This window comes from Poecilia reticulata, linkage group LG10 (assembly GCF_000633615.1).
Source record: "Poecilia reticulata strain Guanapo linkage group LG10, Guppy_female_1.0+MT, whole genome shotgun sequence".
In the NCBI taxonomy this organism is placed as follows: domain Eukaryota; kingdom Metazoa; phylum Chordata; class Actinopteri; order Cyprinodontiformes; family Poeciliidae; genus Poecilia; species Poecilia reticulata.
In genome coordinates, this window is record NC_024340.1 from 2,906,903 (window position 1) to 2,919,835 (window position 12,933).

Here is a 12,933-nt window from a genome sequence, read left to right on the forward strand (position 1 = left end):
AGAAAGAAAGAAAGAAAGAAAGAAAGAAAGAAAGAAAGAAAGAAAGAAAGAAAGAAAGAAAGAAAGAAAGAAAGAAAGAAAGAAAGAAATGTGAGACGGAGGGAGAACAGCGAACGAGAGATGAAAACCACCTCCTGCAGCTAGGAAAATGTCAATGGAACCCTGGGGATGCATTGATTAACCTCTCTGCTCCTCACCTCCTCCACTGAAGCCAAGAGCCACACTAGTGGTGCATAAACATGATTTTAATTGGAAGACTTCAAAACGCCCGAGAGAAAGATGACAATCTCTTTTTGTCTCTCTTTTGTTCCTGTTTTTTTGTCCACCAATTCTATTTTTTTTAGTATTCCTGATTGGATTTGACTCTTCTGCTCAGTTTCATTCAATTAGGCCTCTGTGTTATGGATTTCCCCACACATGTATTGTTTTGATCTGTAGATTGTTTTTAATAAGTGCGGGGAAAGAAAATCTGCACGTCTGCAATTTGATTGGCTAATTGTTAGTTTTTGGTATTTTATCTGAACTCTGTAACATTTAATCAGAAATGCAGTTTAGACCTGTAGTTAAATCATCACAGCCTGGGAGTTTAATCACAGGGTCACCAACATTTTATCAAAGAAAGTTTTCATGCTATACTCCATGTCATTAACCTCTTAGACTCCTTTGGCTGTTTTTGAAGAAAAAAAAAGTAACATTTCCACAAATACATTGCATATTTTACCTTAACGTTATTTCATATAAAAGATTACTTAAATTAAAAGTGTAGAGGTAAAACATTTCTTATCGCCGGCTGGTTGTGCATTCGGATAAATGTTTTTGAAGAAAGAAACATCCATTTTTCATTCTACAGTAACACATTTAGATTTTATTCTAGGTTTTACAACATGCATAAATACAAATTAGCAAATTGTTTCTTTATTGAAATATTCAGTTAAGATAAAAAAACATACACACATATAAATAAGACGTGCATTGTTTCAAAAAATACACTTCTAGACTCTTTCAGTGTAAAAAAACAAATGTGACGTTAAAGCAGGGCGACAAATCTGAGCAAGGTAATAAAATTTGCAAAGTCCGTCAGGATTGTTTGATCTGAATAATAAATGAAAACTTTTTTTGTGTCGGTGCTCGATAAAGCTGATGGAATTTATTTAATGTTTCATGAACAAGACCCTTAATAATAAAAAGGATTTTAACATAACAAGATTTCAGAAATGAGTAGTCTAGGTTTCTTTATGTCATTCGGCTTTCTGTTTGTCTGTATCATCAAAAAAAAAAGATGAAAATAAAAAATAAAACAACCAATTACCAACAGCATTTAGAGATATTCTTTGTCACCTCACTCCATCTTTCTTTCGACATCTAATCCTTGGTTTGCTGATCTTTAAAATCCTCTATTTTCATTGAAACATTTAGAAATCAGATGGAAAATGTCTCTTGCTGGCACTTTCTGGATAAACAGAAAGAGAAGGAAGTTCCTGCAAATATAATATTCCAGCAGTTTCCACTTTAAATCAGGTTGTTGGAGAATGACCACTATGAAATCACACAACAGTGAAGCTAAAAGCGCACATGCAGCCATTCCAATTGATTATTTGCAGTCATTTTTTATTTTTTGTTTTATTTACGATGCGTACAAAAAATTTATTTGAGAAAATATTTTTATGAACTGTAGGAGCCACACTGTTCCCACAGCCTGCGGAATAGCTTGTTGTCCAGCCAAGAGTCCCTTATTTACTACTGATCTTGCCGTTTTCCTAAGCCCAGATTTTCTCACTTTCTGTTTTGTCCTTTCCAGTTTGCTCCCAGTTCTCCAAAGGTGTGTACGCCATCATTGGCCTCTACGACAGGAAGACTGTAAACATGCTCATGTCGTTCTGCGGCGCGCTGCATGTCTGCTTCGTCACGCCATCCTTCCCCATCGAGACCGCTAACCAGTTTGTCATCCAGTTGAGGCCTGAACTCCAGGACGCTCTGGTGGGAGTCATCGAGCACTACGGGTGGAACAAGTTCGTCTACATGTACAGCTCCGACTCAGGTAGGTTTGTTTTTACACTGCGTTGATGAGATTTGGTCATTTCCAGAGAAGGTGATTGGGTAGCTAGTTTGAGCATTTTGTTTGTGTGCGTTCGTGTGTGTGTCTGTGTTGTTCTCTAAAATATTTGAGAAGACTGTGTCACATCACCATGGCAACAGAAGTCGTCTTTTCACAGGCAGACTTAAAAAAGAAACACCAACAACCTGCAATGACTTGCAAATAAAAGTAGGTAACAGATCAAAATATTAGTCTTTTTACCAATCTGCCACCAGCTGTAACTTGTGCCTCCATGCTTCCTCTTACAGTAAAAAATGGTATTAACATTCAGTTCGACCATTTTAATAAAACTCCTGCAAAGGCAGACAGAAATTAGCCCGAGCACCTGTCAGCCTTCTTCTGTACAGCCAAAAAGCTTTACCTTATGCCGTGCCATCTGTCCCAGGTGTTGCGGGTTTTCAGAGCATGACCGCGGTTGCTTCATGCTGCTTTTTGTAACAGAAAATAACACCCACTTTACATAAAAGTGCATATCCATATGTGCTTTTTAGCTGATGCTGAAGTGTAACCTCTAGCATGCAGGACTCCTGTGCACTCGTATGTTTGACTTCTTGTGGGAGCAAAAATAAGAAAGTTATTAAAAGCCAGCGATTTCACAGACGTTTACCTCCGTTTAGACTGAAGTCTGGTTTTAACTGTTCCTGATTAAAAGAAAAAAAAGTATTTATTTTTTGGTATTTTCCACAAGCTACTTTATTATCTATTCAAGAAATGTCAGATATTGTGCTTGCATGTGTGTGTGTAGGTGTGTGTGTTTGTGTGTCCAGGGTCACCTCTGTGTATCTGAGTTGTGGGATGAAGCGGGTGAAATCCATATCAGTGGTCCTCAGTTGCCTGGATACTACACTGCAGTCACCATTCCTACAGAGTTATTTTAAGCCCTGAAGAAAAACCCAATTTACTTCAATTTGTCTTGTTTGTTTATGCATTTTCCTCATGGTTCCATATGTTAACTCTAAATATTTAAGCATGATTTGTATCTTTAGGGGAAAAAAAAGAAAAAAGGTAGGTTGTCTTGTGGAAATATTCTTCTTTATTATTATCAAAATTGTAAATGTATGAACCTTTAAAGATTTGATCGTCTTGGGTACAAACTTTGCAGTTTAGATGTATTGTTTTATATGAGAAAAGAAATGATTCTAAGAATTTTAGACATCTCAGTAAGCTGTTTATTTTAGCTGCCATGCTAATAGTCTTAACAGATTAACATTTGTTTTGTTTTTTTTTTAACTAAAAAAGACTGAGTAGCCAAGCACCAAATACATGAGATTTTTTGTTGTTTGAAAAAAAGAAATTCAAACAGATGTCAATGTCAAATTTATTTATATAGCACTTTAAAAGCAAGTTTAAAACTGCACCAAAGTGCTGCACAAAAACAATAATAAAATAGGTACGTTCGAAATGTCCAAAATGCCTTTCATTTTCCTCTTTTTTTATTTTATTTTTGGAAACATCCATGTTGTTTGACAAATGAGTGGCTTGTCTTCTTCTTTTCTTTTTTTATTTATTTTATTTTTTTAGTTTCAAAGGCCAAGAAAAGGGAAAAAAATTTGATAACCTATTAACCCTATCGTGAGCAATATTGAGGAAACGGGCTCCCGACTTGTTATTTTTCCTCTTCTCTCAATCGCCAGATGCCCAGGTCTCCATGTACCGCCTCTGGCTAAAAAGGTGCTTATCACAGCCAGATTCCATTATGATATTATTCTCTTCCAGGATGCCTTTGGAGGACCTTTTTTTTTTTGCCTCTGTATCTCCTGAGAGGCTCCCTGTCAGGCGGGCTCTGATTTATACGGATGCATTAGGGACGTTTGGAAGCAGAAGATGCTATTTGATGCAAATATAGCAATTCGAAAGGAAAGGAGAAGCAGGGGAGGAATAAAGAGTAGATGGAATAAAGAAATGGATATTGTGATGATGATAATCCGGCCGCATTGATAACCTGATGAAAGCGCGATTTACCCAAGGAAACGGATGAGCTCCAAGTGAATCCAGACTAAAAATCTAAACACATGGGAACAGATGCAGAGACCTACTAGTTAGTTTTGCCTTTCGCCCTTTTATATTGCAACACTGGAAGTATAACAAGCTGGTGCTGGTTTATTAGTCCCAAGTATCTGCTGTGGCAGCAAATCCTGAAATAGTTTTTAATTACTTCAACTTCTCATAGCAATTTTGAACTGGTGAAATAAACTGTTAATAGTTTATCTTTGGCTTTTGTACAACATACATGTTCTCCGTTTTATTTGTGGTAAAGGACTTGTTTTTTGGAACGCTTGCTATACATCTGTCGTTGGATTCCTAATATGCAAATTGGTACAGATCCAGTTGCCAATTTTAGAACATCTTGAGTGCTTTCAAATGAAGCTCTCAAACGTTGTAGTATTATATACACACTAATCAACAAAACTAGCAACTAAAAACACTTTAGGGTTTTGGGAAATAAATAAAGGTATTGGAAGAAAATTTTAAAAAAGAAAAGAAATACAAGAAAAGGGAATGAATAATTCCACTCTGTGACTTTTGAGAGTGTTTGTGCTGCCTGGCGCCGCACGTTTTGCCGAAAGCTTTAAAGACACCTGAAATTGACTCCATTGAGCAATAGCTGACCCACTGATCTTTTTCACAACAGTGATTAATTATCTCCCGTGTTCCCATGCCTGTCATCAGTTACAGAGCTACTGTTAAATCTGTCACCAACRAGGGTGGCAATTATTCACTCATTAGCGACAGAGGGTAAAAAAAAAAACAAAAAAAAACAAAAACGGCACCATCAAAGATGAGGTGCATCTCCATGTTGCTTTGCAGGAATGCCTCTCCGGCTCCTGTATCTAATTTCTTCTCGACATACTCCCATTTTTCTTGCTTTCTCATTTATTAAGGTGTTGCAGTCATATATGATGCTGGAACGCCATTTGTCTTTTTTTTTTTGGTTAATGACCTGGTGTCAAATAGGCAGCAGGAATTTCCTGGAGAGCAGCTGCTGTGCATTTTAATAAGACCAAGCCGCCATCTTTCATGTTTGCTAGCCACGTTTATTATAGTTATTTTGATGAAGTGTACGTTGTCTTTTTTRTTGTTGTTGATAAACCAGAAACTGGACCGCCAGAAATTCTAAAGATAACGTGAGTGTAGCAAAAAAAAGAACAGCAACAAAAACAAAAACATAATAAGCAATAAAAAAATTWAAAAAACTCGTCAAATGCTGGTTTGCATCTCACAATTTTTCTAATTGCTACAATTCATTTAGATTACAGCAGCCAGTTCAGTGTGGGCGAAATTACTTTATTTACTCTGTGGAACGACTGCGACTGCCAGCTTGAGAGGAATCTGATCGGTCCTTTGCCAGCAGCAGCACAGAAGTACAACAGTGAGTCAGACTGTAAATCAGAGCTCAAGATCAATGTGTTCCCTAATCGCCTTTTATTTCCTGTCTTACCATAAGCCCTCAGCTCATTGGCCGCTCTGCTTCACTGTGATGTTCAAGTGTCTCAGCGGCATATCGGCGACAGCATAATTGAGTATCGCCACCTGTAATTGGTGCTTAAAGAACGCAAGTGTGGCTGCATGTGTGTGTGTGTGTGTGYRTGCRTGCRTGCGYGCGCGCGCACGCAGACCCCGATGAAGCCCGGGCCGATTATTTGTTAGCGTGAAAGCGGTGATTACTTAGGCCGGCGGCGAACGCGCCGGAGAAGCACACCTGTAAGTGTCAGAGTGCTTAATGGACTGTCCCACTCATTACACTTTATCACTAAAGCTACAGGGGAGATTCTGATGGATAAGCTTATAAGTAGAAGTATGGGTCTCTGCACAGCTTCTGCTCGGTTCACAAGGTGCTCTAATTTGCTTCCGCAGAACGCGAGCGTAATCGGGTTTCACGAAAGGCAGACGTTCGCGACTCGCTTTCTGGAGACAAACGTTGCAGGAGTTTCCTTGATGAATGCATCCGAATGTTATTTGCTCTGCAGCGGCTGACTTTTACTTTGTCTCTGCGCAGGGCTTTCGGTGCTGCAGAAGGTTCTGGACACAGCGGCGGAGAAGAACTGGCTGGTGACCTCGGTCAACGTGGAGAGCATGACGGGGGACTCCTTCTTGAAAGTGTTCAAGGATCTGGACAAGTGGAAGGAGGGGAATATTATCATTGATTGTGAGACCGAGAGACTTACTGGCATTCTCAAAGAGGTAAAGTYATTCAGCGTCTGTTTTTCTTTTAGTAGGGGTTTTAAACGARGGAGTACATCAAAGTCGTGCAAYGATTGTGGAATTTAGAAAACTAGCATATTGTCTTCAAAAGGTTTTATGAATGACAACTTGAAGTGTAGTGTCCATTTTAGCAACCTCTTAAATGTAGTTCATTTGGAGTATGATGCTACCAGGTTTGCAAATCTAGAGTCTGAGATTATATTGCATAATATATTGCAATATTTTAACATTTCCATCGCTATAATACTGTATAGTTACCAGTACGTCAGACTATAAACCTACCTTCAACACCAGAGAAAAAAAACAACATATTTTGCTGGTTTTTTTCCTCATTATTCAACATCATAACCTTCAACATAACCTTCAACAAGCTTGGCTCCACTTATTTTGTAAAAGAAAGTATATTAGACTGGTGAAAAAATCCACAACGACAAACCGTAGTTACCTGTTAAACACACACTAACACACTGACAACATTTGGTAGCATGGTAGCATACGACAACAGCGATGTTCGGTGACTGAAAGAGCAGCTTTTTAAATAAAAGACCTATTTCTTTAGAAAAAAACAAAAACAAACACTAAGCCGCGGAGCGATGCTTCAGGTTAAATTAAATAAAGTATAATCTGACCATGAATTTTGTTAAATCATCCATTTTTATAGAATTATCTTAGAACGACTTTCCAAATGAACCCTGACACAGTCAAGAACACTCCAGTGCAACAAGGAGATTAAAAGCACCAAATTACAGCAGATGACACGGAAACACGGCACAGATAAAGTCAAGCTGAGGCCCRACACAATAGAGAGCARGGATTGGAACAGCAGCCCGTTGATGCATGTAGATTTCTAACTTGGAAGTGCTGTACTTTTTAGGTTTAAATAAAATAAATCCAGTGTTGTTCAGGCTTGACAAAGCAGCAGCAGCACAGACGTCAGAATGAAAGCTGCTTCACATGGCTAAGCAAATTAATTACGGCCACTACAACCAAATGCGTCTCCTTTTGAGGGAGGCAGAGATAATAAAGCTCTTTTTTTCCCCTCTCTCTCAGTTTATCAGTTATCAGTTTTGGTGGAGATGTGGAAAAATCTATCATACAGAATGACTTTATGCTAAGTGCCTAATTTTATTATTTTTAAAAATATGTTTTCCTTATCACTACTCATTGAGCCACAGCTGTTTTCCTTTACAATCATCCCATCACTTCTTTTTTTTTTTGTTTAAATCCAACATCTGTGCTACTAAAAACTCTCTTGATAGTCACTTTACATTTCTAACAATGTAACTCTTCYACATGGACAGGGGAGGGAGAGTCCAGTGAGTTAGGTGCAGAGGGGGTAATGGCTGCTATGGAAACCATTGCATGGCAACAATAGAACTTGAATAGTTCCGTCGTTGCCATTTCAGACATCACGTGTCTGAAAGCATGTCAGATAATTTCCCATACCTTGAAGGCTCTGTAATATTGGATGAAGATTCGAGAATCTTTGAATATTAACTTTCAAATGTTACCCACAAATTTCTAATTGGATTTAGGTCTCTAGTTTGACTGTTTTATCTGATCTAAACTGTAAAATTGTAATACGTCCTGTATATTTAGGCTTTTTGCTTCTTCTGTAAGGTGAAACGCCAACCCAATCTCAAGTTTTTTTTACAGTCATCTAACTGGGTTTCTTGTTGCATTGCCTTGTAGTTTAACCCGTTTAACTTTCCCAGCTAAAGAGAAGCATCTCTGCAGCATGATGCTGCCTCTGCCGTGTTTCACAGGAGGCGTGGTTTTGTTTGAGCGGTGCTCCCTTGAGTGCTGTTTTATGAAAGGATGAATCGCTAATTCAGCCATCTGGTGAATTCAAAAGTCTCAGGGCTGTAAGTTGCCAAGGACTGGAGTTTGGGACCAGTGATGTGTTAGTAGTGTTAGTTTTCTAGATCCGGACCCAGAAGTTTGTTTTTGGCCTTATCAAAGAACACACCATCTTTTGCATACTTGCTGTGACTTATACTTGACCTGTGTCAAACATCAAAGGAACTCTTATTACTTGCTTTCAACAACGTTTTCCTTTTTCAYGTTTCTTCTATAAAGGCCAGATTTTTTTTTTTAGTGCACAACTGCTGGTTGCCTTGTTARACTGCTAAAGGTGCTGTTTGCTCGCTACTGCTTCCTAATAACCCTCTGAAGCCTCTAGAGAACATCTGCGTTCACACGGAGATTTAATGACACACACTTACAATCTGGACTTCTAAATTCAGTTGGCTGCACTGAAATTTATTYGAGGATTTAAGAGTAAAGGATAGAACACATTATCGGATTTATATTTGCTAAAAATAAAAAAATCTGAAAACMGTACTTGCTCAGGTATTTTTATAGTTTTTTTTCTTCTGGAACATTAGGAATGGGAGCGATTCAAAACAACGTGATTGCATTTTTAGCTGGCATTTTATTTCCTATGATTGGATTGTCACCCACTCACCCCGAGAGCTTGGCATCGCTGTCAACTGTTCGCCAAGCACAGATTGTTCCACCGCAGCTTATCAACAACAGTTTCACTAGGCGGACCTTCCAACGTGCAAATTTTTCCAGGTGATGATTGGAGTCCTTTAAAAACCAAATTCTAAATYCACTCTAGGAAGACCCATTCATTTATTTTATTGCTTTTTCTTAACTTCTCAAGTCAGACGAGCAATCGCCGAGTGTAAAATCGTTGCATTTTCAAGCCTTCGTACTCGATGCGCCAGCAACGAAACGCATTAATCTGCTTTTGTGCTGAGCCTAGCTTTAATGGCTGCAAAAAGCAGGCAACCGACGTGTTACTTTCAGAGTTCACGGCACTTTCTACCTGGATAAAGAAACCTACTCCATATATCAACATCTCTTCCCTTTTTAAATCCAATGTTGTTCATTATGGCTTTATGGCTGCATAATGRGGCTGTTTCTCAACTGGATGTTTCAAGCCATGCTGGTGACTCATAGTAACAAAAATGTTTAGTATGATAAATGCTCCAGAATGATGCAGTCCATACAGTATTTGATTGCAGCCGAATTACGTTTGGCATTATTAACTCATGATGTGAGCAGTACTTTAATGTCTGATGTGCTGAAGTATAATTTGTCTTGCAAGCTCAGTACACTAATATCAGCCATATCTTCATTAGACAAGTCATTCATCAAAAGTTTCCTAAATTGCTGCTCAGGGTGCTGATGAAGTATCCTGCAGATTTGCAAACTTTCGCTCTAACTCACTGAAGGATTGCTAATACTTTGCTTGCACAAAGCAAAAGAGCCTCCCTGGATAAAGCCTCACATCTGGATGCATAAGAGAAAGCATCCATAAAAATGATAAATGCGAACCGTATGGTCACGAAAAGCTCAAAATAGTGTATTGATATAATACTTAACATTTTCCAGGACTATATATATATTGTGTATGTCTGCGTGTTCATTGTAACAAATTATTCTTGCTATATAAAAACTCCAGTTTGATTTAGATTGTAACCTGAACAGCCATAACATGGAAGGACAGTCTTGTAAATAATACACACAAAGCTTCTCTTCATAATAAGCGATTAATAACTTATTTCGGTGTTTGTTTATGTTTAAATACTTGTGTTTTCCGTCTTTTTTCTTCCAGATAAGACCATATTTACATTGTGCTGTGAGACTGAATCATTTGCTCATGCATATGCTGACATGCTGTGCGGCAGATGCGGTTTTTTCGGCTGACTTTGCTGTTCAGTCAGTCTATGCCGGATCCTCAGATTAAAAATCAAGCAGCCGATGAAGGTGCTATGAGGATTGATAATCCACTGCAAGTTGGATAAACCGCTTCCTTCTCAATCTGAGCTGCATTTTGTCAGCGAAGCTCTGAAGTCAATAACCCATTATTTCAAAAGCCCCTTAAAGTTGAAGTGGTTCATTATTGCCTTTTTCTGACTGACCTTTATTCGACAGGGTATAATTTATTTTTTGTCATTGATATTATTCATTTTTGAGTTTGGCTCCTTCTTTTATATTGTTTATAAAAAAAAAWTTTTTWAAAAGAAGGAAAAAATAAAAACATTTATAGTTTCATTCTGTTGACTGAGGCCGCTGTGCAAAACTGTTATTGATGAGCCGGTGTCTAACGTTAAGGTTATTGCATCAGGTTTCACCAGTTTACAGCAGCCGAACCGGAGAAGTTCCCCATTCAGACGACTGCCATCAATCACTGACATGCACTGGCTGCCTCCACACTGTTGTCCCTGTGCATCCAGACAATGACAAAGGCAGCGACACACACACACGTGCACACATGCATACACACGCACGCACACACACATGCGCACGGACGTGTGGAAACGCCTCTCCCTGCTTTGCCCTTTAAACTGACTCCTGAGTTCATCTCACACAGTACACAAAAGATGTTATGATAATGTCACAGAAACTATCCTGAGGGTCAACATATAGAGGAAGAATGTCATTTTTATTTACTTTTTTTTTTTCCCCTTTGGCCACCTAGAAGAATATTTCTGCGATAGGAAATTGCTTTTTGCATGCATTTTATTATGGGAAGACATAAAAAAAACAACAACTTATTCTGTCGCAAATGAACTCTGCGTGACTCTTCGAATTTGCATGTAATATTAAAAGGAAATTGATGCCAAAACCTTTCCGTTTGACAGTCCACTGTGGCGGTATTATGGCATGCGCATTGTTGTCTGCACTGGGCTGCGACTCYCCTCCAACTCTCAAGTTTTCCTCGCTTGAGGCCTGGCCAGAGGACTGGCCTGCGCGCTGGTGTCACCATTAATAACAAATGCCACCTTCTGTCATGACCTGCAGTATCATTGTACACACACACACACACATACACACACACAAAAGTCACAAGCTTGTTATTTTACATGCSTCAAATTATTATTTTCCTACTAGTTCTTCTCTGATGTGACGCATATTGACAACATTTGCACACAAACCCTCAACTTTTAATTTTGGCACTTAGACGTTTGCACGCATTAATGTGTGGCTACGTGCAATCAGGCCATTTCATTCATGAATTATTCTCAGGAGTTCGCTGCTAGCTGTTGATGCTGGGTCAAGATTTATTTAATACTCGCACAGAGAGCTGAAGCACCGTGCAGTTCATACCAGTGCATTGGATGCTAATTAACTCGTTATGGCTCGTCCACVCGCATTGTCAGCAAAGACCAGGTGATGCAAATTTTAAGGATTCATGAGTGCTCCTTAAACTCTCTCCCACTGAAGAGAACTGAAGACTAACGCTGAAGCTTAAAGAAATATTGGAGGGAGAAAAAAAAGCTAATTTAGATCCTCAGAAAAGAGAAKGTTGTAAACTAGAAATGCACACATTGACGTTTTCAAATCAGATTTCTTTTATTCTTTCGGCTCATTGATTCTAATATCGGCTGAATTTATTCAAATAAAATACTCCTACCATTTGTGAATGCTTTGGCAAATTACTTATGTTCTTGAACTAAAACTGAGAGTCCAAAAGAGTCGGAATGTGTAAAAAGAAAACTGCAAACAGTATTGCTACATGCAATTTCAAGAATTTGCAGCCCTCAACAAAAAAAAAAAAAAAAAGAATGTAATTCTAACTCACATTCCCTTGTGCTTGCATATCATTGTTTTAAACTATTAACTTGGCATCTTCAGGCTGGTCCACAATTCTCTTCCTAATTTCTTTCCTGATTATGTTAAATTTTCYCATGATGTTGCACAAGGAAGAGRCATATTTTAAGTGTCCCCTTAAACTACAGCTACAGTTGTGCCTCTATTTACCTCAGTAGTATCACATTTTTTAAAGRCATAGTAATACTGGTATTACTTTTGTAAACTTGTTTTTATTTGTGACAAAAGTTTCATTTTTTTCTTTCTCCCCTTCCTTCTGCCTTGCAGATTGTAGAACAAGGAAAGAACGCAAAGAGCTTCCACTACATCCTCGCCAACCTGGTAAGAAATTGCAGCGACAGAACAGCTTTTTTATTGCAAAAAAAAAAAAAAAGGAATCCCACACACTTTCCCACCTACTTCATACTTTCATTGAATTTGGATTGCCAATAAATTGAGCTTTTAACTGTGTTCCTGACTTTCAGCGCTTTATCGCCGGTTTAATAGACTTGCGCGCACCCGATAAATTAGGGTGGAACTATCTGGTTTTACATCTTCTCATTCCATTTTCCACTCCAGCTATTCTTTCTCTGTCAAAGCAGCGGAAACGACAGCAGTTCAGCAGTAGACTAAAGCACAGGAGGGTGATCTGTGACAGTCTGAGGGGGAAAAAAATAAAAAAATAAAACTGCGCAGACATAGTTTGACAGAAAAGGGTCAGGCGAGCCTTTCTGTGAGAGCTTTATCAGCGCTCTCTWTTGTTTTCCTACCATTTCCCTCGGTGCCGATAATACGTAGACAAGTGCGGCACTCGGTAAATGCCGCAAAGCGAAGTCTAAGCTGACACCGGCAGAAAGYGCRGGGCTGTAACAACATTAATATGCAGCCGCTGGCCCTGACAATTTCTCACCGCTCGGGCTTTAGATTGGTTCAATCTCTCTTGTCTGGCCAGTTTGCCAGATTTAATTTCAGATGATAAGGCTCGGACGGCAGGAGCGGCTGATTTGCAAAGTGGCTGCAGTCGTTAATAA

The 12,933-nt window shown here is 38.8% G+C and overlaps 1 protein-coding gene across 1 annotated transcript in view; it reads left to right on the forward strand.

Annotated features, from left to right (window-relative positions):
* The first annotated feature begins 1,770 nt into the window (after positions 1-1,770).
* gria1a (glutamate receptor, ionotropic, AMPA 1a) overlaps positions 1,771-12,933 on the forward strand; it is a 58,507-nt gene continuing 47,344 nt past the window's right edge. Inside the window, exons 1-3 of the mRNA XM_008419590.2 lie at positions 1,771-2,038; positions 6,093-6,277; positions 12,191-12,244. Coding sequence (XP_008417812.1) covers positions 1,864-2,038; positions 6,093-6,277; positions 12,191-12,244 — 414 coding nt within the window. The 5' untranslated portion in view covers positions 1,771-1,863. The remainder of the gene's footprint in view (positions 2,039-6,092; positions 6,278-12,190; positions 12,245-12,933) is intronic.